Source organism: Oncorhynchus kisutch, linkage group LG14, assembly GCF_002021735.2.
Source record: "Oncorhynchus kisutch isolate 150728-3 linkage group LG14, Okis_V2, whole genome shotgun sequence".
Taxonomy (NCBI): domain Eukaryota; kingdom Metazoa; phylum Chordata; class Actinopteri; order Salmoniformes; family Salmonidae; genus Oncorhynchus; species Oncorhynchus kisutch.
The window spans coordinates 2,594,173-2,608,386 of record NC_034187.2 but is presented as its reverse complement, the minus strand read 5'-3'; the positions used below and the strand labels follow the sequence as shown (position 1 = coordinate 2,608,386).

General features: G+C 47.3%; 1 protein-coding gene across 1 annotated transcript in view; it reads right to left on the bottom strand.

The window, feature by feature from the left end:
- The window catches only part of alms1 (ALMS1 centrosome and basal body associated protein), a 37,440-nt gene extending 23,496 nt beyond the window's left edge, over positions 1–13,944 (bottom strand). The window contains exons 1-7 of the mRNA XM_031787584.1: positions 13,672–13,944; positions 7,562–7,628; positions 7,166–7,274; positions 6,867–7,011; positions 3,145–3,315; positions 1,118–3,007; positions 810–975 (exon numbers count right to left, since the gene is read on the bottom strand). Of these exons, the coding sequence (XP_031643444.1) occupies positions 810–975; positions 1,118–3,007; positions 3,145–3,315; positions 6,867–7,011; positions 7,166–7,274; positions 7,562–7,628; positions 13,672–13,722 (2,599 nt within the window). The 5' untranslated portion in view covers positions 13,723–13,944. The remainder of the gene's footprint in view (positions 1–809; positions 976–1,117; positions 3,008–3,144; positions 3,316–6,866; positions 7,012–7,165; positions 7,275–7,561; positions 7,629–13,671) is intronic.
- Between the last annotated feature and the right edge of the window lie 270 nt (positions 13,945–14,214).

Genomic DNA, 14,214 nt, shown 5'->3' with positions numbered 1-14,214 from the left:
ATCAGAAGACTGTCCTTTAGGATGGTTACCTACCTACCTACCATCAGAAGACTGTCCTTTAGGATGGTTACCTACCTACCATCAGAAGACTGTCCTTTAGGATGGTTACCTACCTACCTGCCATCAGAAGACTGTCCTTTAGGATGGTTACCTACCTACCATCAGAAGGCTGTCCTTTAGGATTGTTACCTACCATCAGAAGACTGTCCTTTAGGATGGTTACCTACCTACCTACCATCAGAAGACTGTCCTTTAGGATGGTTACCTACCTACCTACCTACCATCAGAAGACTGTCCTTTAGGATGGTTACCTACCTACCATCAGAAGACTGTCCTTTAGGATGGTTACCTACCTACCATCAGAAGACTGTCCTTTAGGATGGGTACCTACCATCAGAAGACTGTCCTTTAGGATGGTTACCTACCTACCTACCATCAGAAGACTGTCCTTTAGGATGGTTACCTACCATCAGAAGGCTGTCCTTTAGGATGGCTACCTACCATCAGAAGGCTGTCTTTTAGGATGGTTACCTACCATCAGAAGGCTGTCCTTTAGGATGCTTACCTACCTACCATCAGAAGGCTGTCCTTTAGGATGGCTACCTACCTACCTACCATCAGAAGACTGTCCTTTAGGATGCTTACCTACCTACCATCAGAAGGCTGTCCTTTAGGATGGCTACCTACCTACCTACCATCAGAAGGCTGTCCTTTAGGATTGTTACCTACCATCAGAAGGCTGTCCTTTAGGATGGTTACCTACCTACCTACCATCAGAAGGCTGTCCTTTAGGATTGTTCCCTACCTACCTTCAGAAGGCTGTGTGCTCTTGGTTGGCGTGCCAGTGGCTGTGGATCCCTTTATGGTGCACAGATCAGTGGGAGAGAACTCTGGCTCTCTGATTGGCCCTCGAGGTCCAAAGGGATTGAGGATCGTAGAAGGAGATTGGTCGATCCCAAGGTTGTGAAGGTACATCTGCAGATCAGAATCAAAACAGTCATATACAGTGAATCCATGAGAATATGTCATTGTATAGATATGGTGTTATTTTCAGATCAACAGAGCAGCCGACATTGGACAGCATCCCTCCTCACATAAGTTGTCAAATTAGTCTTACCGGAATCCTTTCTTCAATGTTCAGCTCCCTCTCCCTGTGTGGTGAGGATGGTTTGGAGGACCAGTACGGGGCATAGTTATCCACCTCCAGACTGACCACAGAAGAAGAAGCAGCCCTGACGGGCACCTCAAAGTTCTGCCCGCTGTGGCCACTGTCCTGGGAGCTGGAGAGGACGTCTCGCTTTGATGACACGTTATTGAAGCGTCCCAGGCTGATGAAGGGAGAGGGCTCGGTTGGAGCACCACTGGGCTGTTCAGGTCCACCTCCTGACTGAACCCTGTCTGACCCTGACCCTCCCCGGCTCCTCTCCAACTCCCTGCGCTGCCCTGTAGCACTCTCCTCCTCTGGCTGTGTCTGGCTGCTGTCCTGGTCAGTGTATGTCTGTGCATGCTGACCTCTCTGGATAGACGTGACCACTGTGTTGAGGGAGGAGTGGGACTGAGACCTGCCCAGGGGGGATGGCCCTCCTACAGGCCCTGCTGTGTCCTCTCTCTCAGGAAGACCACTACCTGCTGCCTCCCCTCTGCTAGGGGGGGAGGGTCCAGATTCACACATGCTGAGGGTCTGGTTGCCCAGCTGTGGAAGAGTCAACATACGGGTCAGAGAGTCAGAGACTGCATCGTAGGCCTTCTGCTTGGGAGAGACCCCGGAGAAGCCCTGAAGAGACAAGTTGTCATAGAACGACATCTTGTTTGAACTTTGGTTGGCCTTCCAGGCATCAACCTTCTGTAGGTAGTTAAGACTGGGGAGAGAATGGTGGCTTCTTCCTGAGTGCTCCTGTACTGTCTCTCTGGCAGGCAGAGGGGGGTCCCGGACAGGGGTGGCTCTATCAGGCAGCGTGTCTACAGCAGGCTGGGAGGAGACTCTGGAGCCTGAGGAGCGCTGAGAGACCTCCATGTTACAGGTGAGGGCAGACAGCTTAGTGCTGGATCTGACTGGAGCGTGGAGGAACACACCTGGGGTGGACTGGGACACGGGCTGGGGGAGAAGGCTCAGGAACGACACGTCTGGTTCTGTGCCTGTCTGGTTCCCTGAGGACCAGAGGTCTCTCTCCCTATGGCCTCGCTCCACACTGAACCCTGCTGAAAACTGGGGCCCGACCCCAGCCCCTGGCCCTAACACACTGGCCCGTAGCCCTCTGGTCACGCTCAACCTCCCTTTGGCGGATCCAGTGGTTGAAACGTTAGGTGTATTGGTGACAATGTCAGGTGTGTTGACTTCACTGTGTAAGGAGGGTATGGGCCCACGGCTGGTACCTCCCCGGGTCTCTGCTCCAGGCTCAGAGTCCAGACTCCTCTCTAGCTCCGAGCAGAGCTGCCTGCGGGACGCATTACTGCTTTCGTCCGGCTGGCTGCTCAGGGAACGGATGGTGATGTTGGAAATTTCAGACATCCGTGAAGACGGTTTACTTTTGAGTTTCTCCGTCTTCTCAGGTGAGACGGAGGCTCCTCCTTGAGGGCCTTCTCTTCTCCCTGTGACTGGCGATGACACGTCAGGCAGCAGCTCAGGTGAGACGTAAGGCAGCAGCTCAGGTGAGACGTAAGGCAGCAGCTCAGGTGAGACGTCAGGCAGCAGCTCAGGTGAGACGTCAGGCAGCAGCTCAGGTGAGACGTCAGGCAGCGCTCTTTGGCTCACATCCCTCTCTTCTCTCAAGCCATCTGGTTTGGAAACACAGCGGTCACTCCTGGATTCTCCCCCAAAGAAGTTAGTCCTGTTGCGAGAGGTCTCAGAGGCAGAGGAGACGGCACTGCTGCTACCGCTGGGCATGCCAACGTCCTTCTGGAGCAGATCCAGCAGCTTTCTGACAGGGATGTCCCCGCTGAGGAACGAAGCGTTGTCGTCAGGGAACACGGCCAGAGGTCTGTCTGGGTCAAGGAGACTGGTACGTGTCTAGTGATCAGAATCAGAAACCGCCTTTATTCGCCAAGGACATTTACATATACACAGAATTTTACTTGGTGATATGGTAATGCCAGCATTAGAGAAAATATAGAGACAGAATATAGATGGAGGAATTTACACAGTACCCCAGAACGATGAGTCTTCTGCCCCTCGTTATCCCTGACGGTGGCTGGGTAGCGGTCGTCCCCTGGTTGTCCCAACCCGTCACCAGGGGACATGCTGTGTTCGGAGAGGGAGCAGCAGCTACTGGCCCTCTCCTCTGACCGAGACAGGGTGGAGGTGTGACCCAGAGGGTGCTGAGACAGAAAGCATAAATCGTACCAAACACAAAACAAACCAGCTATGGACACTAATTGGGGCAGCAGGTAGCCTCGAGATTAGAGCATTGGGCCAGTAGCTGAAAAGTCGCTGGTTTGAATCCCAGAGCAGACAAGAGGAAAAATATGTCACTTGTGCCCTTCAGCAAGGCACTTAACTCTAATTGCTTCAGGGGAGCTGGTGACAATGGTGACCCTGGCCCCACTACCTAGGGGTGTCTAAGGGGAAGTTGGGATATGCGAGAACCACATTTCCAATACACACTTGTACCAGTGTCTAACAGGACAAATATAAACACCCCCTAAATTATTATTATAATTGTCTTGTTGCTACCAGATCCACTAAACAATATCACCAGACAATGTTGATTTTCTGTTTATTCTTCATTTCCTCTGACGGTGTTGGCTCTGTGATCTGGTGGTGTTGGCTCTGTGATCTGGTGGTGTTGGCTCTGTGATCTGGTGGTGTTGGCTCTGTGATCTGGTGGTGTTGGCTCTGTGATCTGGTGGTGTTGGCTCTGTGATCTGGTGGTGTTGGCTCTGTGATCTGGTGGTGTTGGCTCTGTGATCTGGTGGTGTTGGCTCTGTGATCTGGTGGTGTTGGCTCTGTGATCTGGTGGTGTTGGCTCTGTGATCTGGTGGTGTTGGCTCTGTGATCTGGTGGTGTTGGCTCTGTGATCTGGTGGTGTTGGCTCTGTGATCTGGTGGTGTTGGCTCTGTGATCTGGTGGTGTTAGCTCTGTGATCTGGTGGTGTTGGCTCTGTGATCTGGTGGTGTTAGCTCTGTGATCTGGTGGTGTTGGCTCTGTGATCTGGTGGTGTTGGCTCTGTGATCTGGTGGTGTTGGCTCTGTGATCTGGTGGTGTTGGCTCTGTGATCTGGTGGTGTTGGCTCTGTGATCTGGTGGTGTTGGCTCTGTGATCTGGTGGTGTTGGCTCTGTGATCTGGTGGTATTGGCTCTGTGATCTGGTGGTGTTGGCTCTGTGATCTGGTGGTGTTGGCTCTGTGATCTGGTGGTGTTGGCTCTGTGATCTGGTGGTGTTGGCTCTGTGATCTGGTGGTGTTGGCTCTGTGATCTGGTGGTGTTGGCTACATTTAGCTCTGTGATCTGGTGGTGTTGGCTACATTTAGCTCTATGATCTGGTGGTGTTGGCTACATTTAGCTCTGTGATCTGGTGGTGTTGGCTACATTTAGCTCTGTGATCTGGTGGTGTTGGCTACATTTAGCTCTGTGATCTGGTGGTGTTGGCTACATTTAGCTCTGTGATCTTGTGGTGTTGGCTACATTTAGCTCTGTGATTTGGTGGTGTTGGCTACATTTAGCTCTGTGATTTGGTGGTGTTGGCTACATTTAGCTCTGTGATTTGGTGGTGTTGGCTACATTTAGCTCTGTGATCTGGTGGTGTTGGCTCTGTGATCTGGTGGTGTTGGCTCTGTGATCTGGTGGTGTTGGCTCTGTGATCTGGTGGTGTTGGCTCTGTGATCTGGTGGTGTTGGCTCTGTGATCTGGTGGTGTTGGCTCTGTGATCTGGTGGTATTGGCTCTGTGATCTGGTGGTGTTGGCTCTGTGATCTGGTGGTGTTGGCTCTGTGATCTGGTGGTGTTGGCTCTGTGATCTGGTGGTGTTGGCTCTGTGATCTGGTGGTGTTGGCTCTGTGATCTGGTGGTGTTAGCTCTGTGATCTGGTGGTGTTGGCTCTGTGATCTGGTGGTGTTGGCTCTGTGATCTGGTGGTGTTGGCTACATTTAGCTCTGTGATCTGGTGGTGTTGGCTACATTTAGCTCTATGATCTGGTGGTGTTGGCTACATTTAGCTCTGTGATCTGGTGGTGTTGGCTACATTTAGCTCTGTGATCTGGTGGTGTTGGCTACATTTAGCTCTGTGATCTGGTGGTGTTGGCTACATTTAGCTCTGTGATCTTGTGGTGTTGGCTACATTTAGCTCTGTGATTTGGTGGTGTTGGCTACATTTAGCTCTGTGATTTGGTGGTGTTGGCTACATTTAGCTCTGTGATCTGGTGGTGTTGGCTACATTTAGCTCTGTGATCTGGTGGTGTTGGCTCTGTGATCTGGTGGTGTTAGCTCTGTGATCTGGTGGTGTTGGCTACATTTAGCTCTGTGATCTGGTGGTGTTGGCTCTGTGATCTGGTGGTGTTGGCTCTGTGATCTGGTGGTGTTGGCTACATTTAGCTCTGTGATCTGGTGGTGTTGGCTCTGTGATCTGGTGGTGTTGGCTACATTTAGCTCTGTGATCTGGTGGTGTTGGCTCTGTGATCTGGTGGTGTTGGCTCTGTGATCTGGTGGTGTTGGCTCTGTGATCTGGTGGTGTTGGCTACATTTAGCTCTGTGATCTGGTGGTGTTGGCTCTGTGATCTGGTGGTGTTGGCTCTGTGATCTGGTGGTGTTGGCTCTGTGATCTGGTGGTGTTGGCTACATTTAGCTCTGTCATCTGGTGGTGTTGGCTCTGTGATCTGGTGGTGTTGGCTCTGTGATCTGGTGGTGTTGGCTCTGTGATCTGGTGGTGTTGGCTACATTTAGCTCTGTGATCTGGTGGTGTTGGCTCTGTGATCTGGTGGTGTTGGCTCTGTCATCTGGTGGTGTTGGCTCTGTCATCTGGTGGTGTTGGCTACATTTGGCTCTGTGATTTGGTGGTGTTGGCTCTGTGATCTGGTGGTGTTAGTTCTGTGATCTGGTGGTGTTGGCTCTGTGATCTGGTGGTGTTGGCTACATTTGGCTCTGTGATCTGGTGGTGTTGGCTACATTTGGCTCTGTGATCTGGTGGTGTTGGCTACATTTGGCTCTGTGATCTGGTGGTGTTGGCTCTGTGATCTGGTGGTGTTGGCTCTGTGATCTGGTGGTGTTAGCTCTGTGATCTGGTGGTGTTGGCTCTGTGATCTGGTGGTGTTGGCTACATTTGGCTCTGTGATTTGGTGGTCTTGGCTCTGTGATCTGCTGGTGTTGGCTCTGTGATCTGGTGGTGTTGGCTCTGTGATTTGGTGGTGTTGGCTCTGTGATCTGGTGGTGTTGGCTACATTTGGCTCTGTGATTTGGTGGTGTTGGCTCTGTGATCTGGTGGTGTTGGCTACATTTGGCTCTGTGATCTGGTGGTGTTGGCTCTGTGATCTGGTGGTGTTGGCTACATTTGGCTCTGTGATTTGGTGGTGTTGGCTCTGTGATCTGGTGGTGTTGGCTCTGTGATCTGGTGGTGTTGGCTCTGTGATCTGGTGGTGTTGGCTACATTTGGCTCTGTGATTTGGTGGTGTTGGCTCTGTGATCTGGTGGTGTTGGCTACATTTGGCTCTGTGATTTGGTGGTGTTGGCTCTGTGATCTGGTGGTGTTGGCTCTGTGATCTGGTGGTGTTGGCTCTGTGATCTGGTGGTGTTGGCTACATTTGGCTCTGTGATTTGGTGGTGTTGGCTCTGTGATCTGGTGGTGTTGGCTCCATTTGGCAGGCTAGCACAGTAAGAGGGACAAGAAGTAGCAAGCATTGGTTACTATATGAAGGTTACAGGTAGAGAAAGATCAGCTGACCTCAGACAGGGTGGAGTTGTAGGCTAGAGGATGCTGGGACAGAGAGGAATGCTGAGGGTCAGACGGCTGGACAACGCCGCTACTGCCCTTCTTGGCCTGTGGTATCAGAAACCTCTCAGAGGCTACAGACACGTCTGGAGACCCCCTGACAAGACAAACAGGAGACGTGCATAACACAAGCACGGGTTACTTTTCAATAACCTAAAACTATTCATGCTGATATAGTGACCTTTGTTCCTTATAGTAATGAAACTATTATTTTAATAAACAGTTTTATTTTCTAATGAAGAAAGCGTTACCTTAAAGGGGCAAACTCTAAGTCTGTTGTTTGTTGGAAGAGAGAGTATCCCGAGAAGTCATACTCTGGTAGCAGAGCAAGGGCAGGTGACAGACGACTGTCCTGAAATTCTAATGAAAAAAATAAATAATAATCAACATATTAAAAACAACGACATGTATTACAATGTTATCTCTATCATTGCTGGTGATTAATTCACCTGTGAGACCCATGTTTCAAAACAGAACAGAAAGGTTGTTTTATGACAGACACAGACAGACAGCTAGTTTCAAAGAGCAAAATCTGTCATCTAGTTGTTGGAGTTGCCAGTGCCTTGTCATGTTGAAAGTGTGTCTGTACGTATGGTTGGCACAGTGCTGAGACTGACCCTCCATAGCACGGTGGACTCGTGTCTTACCCAGACCCAGGAACTGACTCCTGTCCTCTTCTGCTGGGAGATGGAACCATGACTCGGTCCTCTGAAACTAAGAAGGAAAAAAAATATAAAAACACCAACTCCTCAATAAAACCGCAACTTCACAGAATAAAACAGTACCTCTTCAAACAACAAATGTTCAGAACATAGGAGCATTAGCATTAGCATTGGCATTAGCATTGGCATTAGCATTGGCATTAGCATTGGCATTGACATTAGCATTAGCATTGGCATTAGCATTGGCATTAGCATTAGCATTGGCATTAGCATTGGCATTGGCATTAGCATTGGCATTAGCATTGGCATTAGCATTGGCATTAGCATTGGCATTAGCATTGGCATTAGCATTAGCATTGGCATTAGCATTGGCATTGGCATTAGCATTGGCATTAGCATTGGCATTAGCATTGGCATTAGCATTGGCATTAGCATTGTGGATCATAGAGAGCAGCTGGATTTACTTCCCATCTACTCGGTGACAGACCTGAGGGTGACAGCTCCAGCAACCTAATAGCTGAAAAGTTATGTTGACTGGCTAGTAAGCTAGCCCTTGGCCATGACTCTCAGTTCCATTACATTACACACAACAGTAATTATGTAGGGAATAATATATATATACTTAAAAAAATACAAAATTATAGAGCCCCAACACTCGGTTTGAACATTAACATGCATCGCTTCCGGAACAGTTTTGGAAACACAGGAAGGTCCTTATTTGTATTTGTATTTATTATGGATCCCCATTAGTTCCTGCCAAGGCAGCAGCTACTCTTCCTGGGGTTTATTATGGATCTCCATTAGTTCCTGCCAAGGCAGCAGCTACTCTTCCTGGGGTTTATTATGGATCTCCATTAGTTCCTGCCAAGGCAGCAGCTACTCTTCCTGGGGTTTATTATGGATCTCCATTAGTTCCTGCCAAGGCAGCAGCTACTCTTCCTGGGGTTTATTATGGATCTCCATTAGTTCCTGCCAAGGCAGCAGCTACTCTTCCTGGGGTTTATTATGGATCTCCATTAGTTCCTGCCAAGGCAGCAGCTACTCTTCCTGGGGTTTATTATGGATCTCCATTAGTTCCTGTCAAGGCAGCAGCTACTCTTCCTGGGGTTTATTATGGATCTCCATTAGTTCCTGCCAAGGCAGCAGCTACTCTTCCTGGGGTTTATTATGGATCTCCATTAGTTCCTGCCAAGGCAGCAGCTACTCTTCCTGGGGTTTATTATGGATCTCCATTAGTTCCTGCCAAGGCAGCAGCTACTCTTCCTGGGGTTTATTATGGATCTCCATTAGTTCCTGCCAAGGCAGCAGCTACTCTTCCTGGGGTTTATTATGGATCTCCATTAGTTCCTGCCAAGGCAGCAGCTACTCTTCCTGGGGTTTATTATGGATCCCCATTAGTTCCTGCCAAGGCAGCAGCTACTCTTCCTGGGGTTTATTATGGATCCCCATTAGTTCCTGCCAAGGCAGCAGCTACTCTTCCTGGGGTTTATTATGGATCCCCATTAGTTCCTGCCAAGGCAGCAGCTACTCTTCCTGGGGTTTATTATGGATCCCCATTAGTTCCTGCCAAGGCAGCAGCTACTCTTCCTGGGGTTTATTATGGATCCCCATTAGTTCCTGCCAAGGCAGCAGCTACTCTTCCTGGGGTTTATTATGGATCCCCATTAGTTCCTGCCAAGGCAGCAGCTACTCTTCCTGGGGTTTATTATGGATCCCCATTAGTTCCTGCCAAGGCAGCAGCTACTCTTCCTGGGGTTTATTATGGATCTCCATTAGTTCCTGCCAAGGCAGCAGCTACTCTTCCTGGGGTTTATTATGGATCCCCAATAGTTCCTGCCAAGGCAGCAGCTACTCTTCCTGGGGTTTATTATGGATCTCCATTAGTTCCTGCCAAGGCAGCAGCTACTCTTCCTGGGGTTTATTATGGATCCCCATTAGTTCCTGCCAAGGCAGCAGCTACTCTTGCTGGGGTTTATTATGGATCCCCAATAGTTCCTGCCAAGGCAGCAGCTACTCTTCCTGTGGTTTATTATGGATCTCCATTAGTTCCTGCCAAGGCAGCAGCTACTCTTCCTGGGGTTTATTATGGATCCCCATTAGTTCCTGCCAAGGCAGCAGCTACTCTTCCTGGGGTTTATTATGGATCCCCATTAGTTCCTGCCAAGGCAGCAGCTACTCTTCCTGGGGTTTATTATGGATCCCCATTAGTTCCTGCCAAGGCAGCAGCTACTCTTCCTGGGGTTTATTATGGATCTCCATTAGTTCCTGCCAAGGCAGCAGCTACTCTTCCTGGGGTTTATTATGGATCTCCATTAGTTCCTGCCAAGGCAGCAGCTACTCTTCCTGGGGTTTATTATGGATCCCCATTAGTTCCTGCCAAGGCAGCAGCTACTCTTCCTGGGGTTTATTATGGATCTCCATTAGTTCCTGCCAAGACAGCAGCTACTCTTCCTGGGGTTTATTATGGATCCCCATTAGTTCCTGCCAAGGCAGCAGCTACTCTTCCTGGGGTTTATTATGGATCCCCATTAGTTCCTGCCAAGGCAGCAGCTACTCTTCCTGGGGATTATTATGGATCCCCATTAGTTCCTGTCAAGGCATCAGCTACTCTTCATCTCTGCTCCACTTTGAGCCAGGAGAGATTGACATGCATATGATTAATGTTACCTCTCTGTGTACATCCAAGGGCCAACCGTGTTGCCCTGTTCAAAATCAAATAGTTCTGAGCAATTAACGAACTACAAAGCTAATGAACTACAAAAATCTCTGAAACTGGAAACACTTATCTCCCTCACTAGCTTTAAGCACCAACTGTCAGAGCAGCTCACAGATTACTGCACCTGTACATAGCCCACCTATAATTTAGCCCAAACAACTACCTCTTTCCCAACTGTATTTAATTTTTATTTATTTATTTATTTTGCTGCTTTGCACCCCATTATTTTTTATTTCTACTTTGCACATTCTTCCATTGCAAAACTACCATTCCAGTATTTTACTTGCTATATTGTACTTACTTTGCCATCATGGCCTTTTTTGCCTTTACCTCCCTTCTCACCTAATTTGCTCACATTGTATATAGACTTGTTTATACTGCATTATTGACTGTATGTTTGTTTATTTATACTGCATTATTGACTGTATGTTTTTTTTACTCCATGTGTAACTCTGTGTCGTTTTATCTGTCGAACTGCTTTGCTTTATCTTGGCCAGGTCGCAATTGTAAATGAGAACTTGTTCTCAACTTGCCTACCTGGTTAAATAAAGGTGTTCTCAACTTGCCTACCTGGTTAAATAAAGGTAAAATAAATAAAAATAAATAAATATTATTCTCTAGTCCCTCATTCTAGCACCTAACTACACAACTGAACAGTAGTTCAGGTGTGACAAAACTAGGGCGTGTAGGACCTGCCTTGTTGATAGTGCTGTTAAGAAGGTAGAAACTAGGGCCTGTAGGACCTGCCTTGTTGATAGTGCTGTTAAGAAGGTAGAAACTAGGGCCTGTAGGACCTGTCTTGTTGATAGTGCTGTTAAGAAGGTAGAAACTAGGGCCTGTAGGACCTGCCTTGTTGATAGTGCTGTTAAGAAGGTAGAAACTAGGGCCTGTAGGACCTGCCTTGTTGATAGTGTTGTTAAGAAGGTAGAAACTAGGGCCTGTAGGACCTGCCTTGTTGATAGTGTTGTTAAGAAGGTAGAAACTAGGACCTGTAGGACCTGCCTTGTTGATAGTGTTATTAAGAAGGTAGAAACTAGGACCTGTAGGACCTGCCTTGTTGATAGTGTTATTAAGAAGGTAGAAACTAGGGCCTGTAGGACCTGCCTTGTTGATAGTGTTGTTAAGAAGGTAGAAACTAGGACCTGTAGGACCTGCCTTGTTGATAGTGTTATTAAGAAGGTAGAAACTAGGGCATGTAGGACCTGCCTTGTTGATAGTGTTATTAAGAAGGTAGAAACTAGGGCCTGTAGGATCTGCCTTGTTGATAGTGTTATTAAGAAGGTAGAAACTAGGGCCTGTAGGACCTGCCTTGTTGATAGTGTTGTTAAGAAGGTAGAAACTAGGGCCTGTAGGACCTGCCTTGTTGATAGTATTGTTAAGAAAGTAGAAACTAGGGTCTGTAGGACCTGCCTTGTTGATAGTGTTGTTAAGAAGGTAGAAACTAGGGTCTGTAGGATCTGCCTTGTTGATAGTGCTGTTAAGAAGGTAGAAACTAGGGCCTGTAGGACCTGCCTTGTTGATAGTGTTGTTAAGAAGGTAGAAACTAGGGCCTGTAGGACCTGCCTTGTTGATAGTGTTGTTAAGAAGGTAGAAACTAGGGCCTGTAGGACCTGCCTTGTTGATAGTGTTTTTAAGAAGGTAGAAACTAGGGCCTGTAGGACCTGCCTTGTTGATAGTGTTGTTAAGAAGGTAGAAACTAGGGCCTGTAGGACCTGCCTTGTTGATAGTGTATTTAAGAAGGTAGAGCATCACTTTATTATGGCCAGACTCCTCCCCATCTTAGCTACTGTTGTATCAACATGTTTCGACCATGACAGTTCACAATCCAGTGTTACAACCAAGCAGTTTAGTCAACTTAACTTGCTCAATTTCTACATTATCTTTCATATCGGCGATTACTTGTAAAACAATTACATTTAAATAAAAAGGTGACATTGATACACACATTTATAGGGTTAGTGTTCCCACACGGCCATATCTCCATGTTACAGCGCATGTTTACGGAAGACAGAGGGACCACATGATCGAATTAGCTATCTGTCTTGAATGCTCCTAACACTTGTGTGTAAACAGAAGGCCACCAGAAACGCATTCACTAAAAAATACTGTCGGCTGCAACTGTGATAAAGCCGGTTAACACAGTATATACAGGAAGTGTATACTTTTCATTTGTGAATTGATGTTGATGTGATATGAAAGTAAAAGGGATTTATGTTTCTAGAGCCGTATCGCAATTGAGAAGCGATTCAAGTGGAGTATTTGACTGTTAGATCCAGTCTACCTGTGAAAATAAGTTTAGTTTACTTGTTACTGTATCTTAATTAACGTTACTAACTACCTATTAGGTTTGAGTGGTTAGGGAAAACCTATTTGGGCAAAGCAGGCAAGACATGTGACATGTTTTATGGGTCAAATAAATGTAGCTAATCTACTTAATGTTTCTGTAGAAAACCCACACCACTGTGCTCCTTGTTCTATGGGACTGTACTAATGTATGTAACGTTAGCCATGTTACTGGTAACTAAGTTAGCCGTGTTACTGGTAGCTAAGTTAGCCGTGTTACCAGTAGCTACGTTAGCCGTGTTACTGGTAGCTAAGCTAGCCGTGTTACTGGTAGCTAAGCTAGCCGTGTTACTGGTAACTAAGTTAGCCTTGTTACTGGTAGCTAAGCCAACTGTGTTACAGGTAGCTAAGCTAGCCATGTTACTAGTAGCTAAGTTAGCCATGTTACTGGTATCCTAAGTTAGCCATTTACTGGTAGCTAAGTTAGCCATGTTACTGGTAGCTAAGTTAGCCGTGTTACTGGTAGCTAAGCTAGCCGTGTTACCGGTAGCTACGTTAGCCGTGTTACTGGTAGCTACGTTAGCCGTGTTACTGGTAGCTAAGCTAGCCGTGTTACTGGTAACTAAGTTAGCTGTGTTACTGGTAACTAAGTTAGCCGTGTTACTGGTAGCTAAGCCAACTGTGTTACAGGTAGCTAAGCTAGCCATTTACTGGTAGCTAAGTTAGCCGTGTTACTGGTAGCTAAGTTAGCCGTGTTACTGGTAGCTAAGCTAGCCGTGTTACAGGTAGCTAAGCTAGCCGTGTTACAGGTAGCTAAGCTAGCAGTGTTACAGGTAGCTAAGTTAGCCGTGTTACTGGTAGCTAAGCTAGCCGTGTTACTGGTAGCTAAGCTAGCCACTTTACTGGTAGCTAATGCTAATGTTAGCCATCTCGGTTAGATAACGTCGTTAGCTAGTTAACGTGAATCAAAAGGGGGTGGTTCCGCATTTGTCTCGGCTAAACTCCTGTTATTTTATACCTCGGTCGCCTGTAACTTTGCGCACAACAAAGATTGCCTGTTTATTGTAGCTAATACAACAAAATGAACACTTCTTACTCTGTTTACATCTGCCTCGTCTGCGGGAGAAGTTGGCTCCTGAGGCTCCATGTTGCTGTTGTCTCGGAGCCAGGGACGCTTCTATTCCTTCACAGTTCGTATGGAAGAGCGGTTGCTAAGATCCTTCACAGTTCGTATCGAAGAGCGGTTGCTATGTTCTTCACAGTTCGCATCGAAGAGCGGTTGCTAAGATCCTTCACAGTTCGTATCGAAAGGCGGTTGCTAAGGAAGCCAGCAAATCTTGAGCGGGAGATTCGCTGAAAAGGAACAAGAAACAAGTTTAAATCTGTGTCACTGCGACATCTAACGCAGTGGAAGAGCAAAAGCATGTAGAGGGTTGAATTATGAGTATTTCTAATTTTAGGTAAAATATATTTTGAGTAGTAAAACAGGGAAACAACGAGTGCCAGACAGTTCTCATTAGAAAATACCAGATGGGGGCTTTGTTTACTACTCACCAGTGTTTGGAATACATTGAGCTCGTTGATAAAACACCATGGGATGCCTTTTTCACACTGAGAATTATTTGTCAAAGGTGGGTCT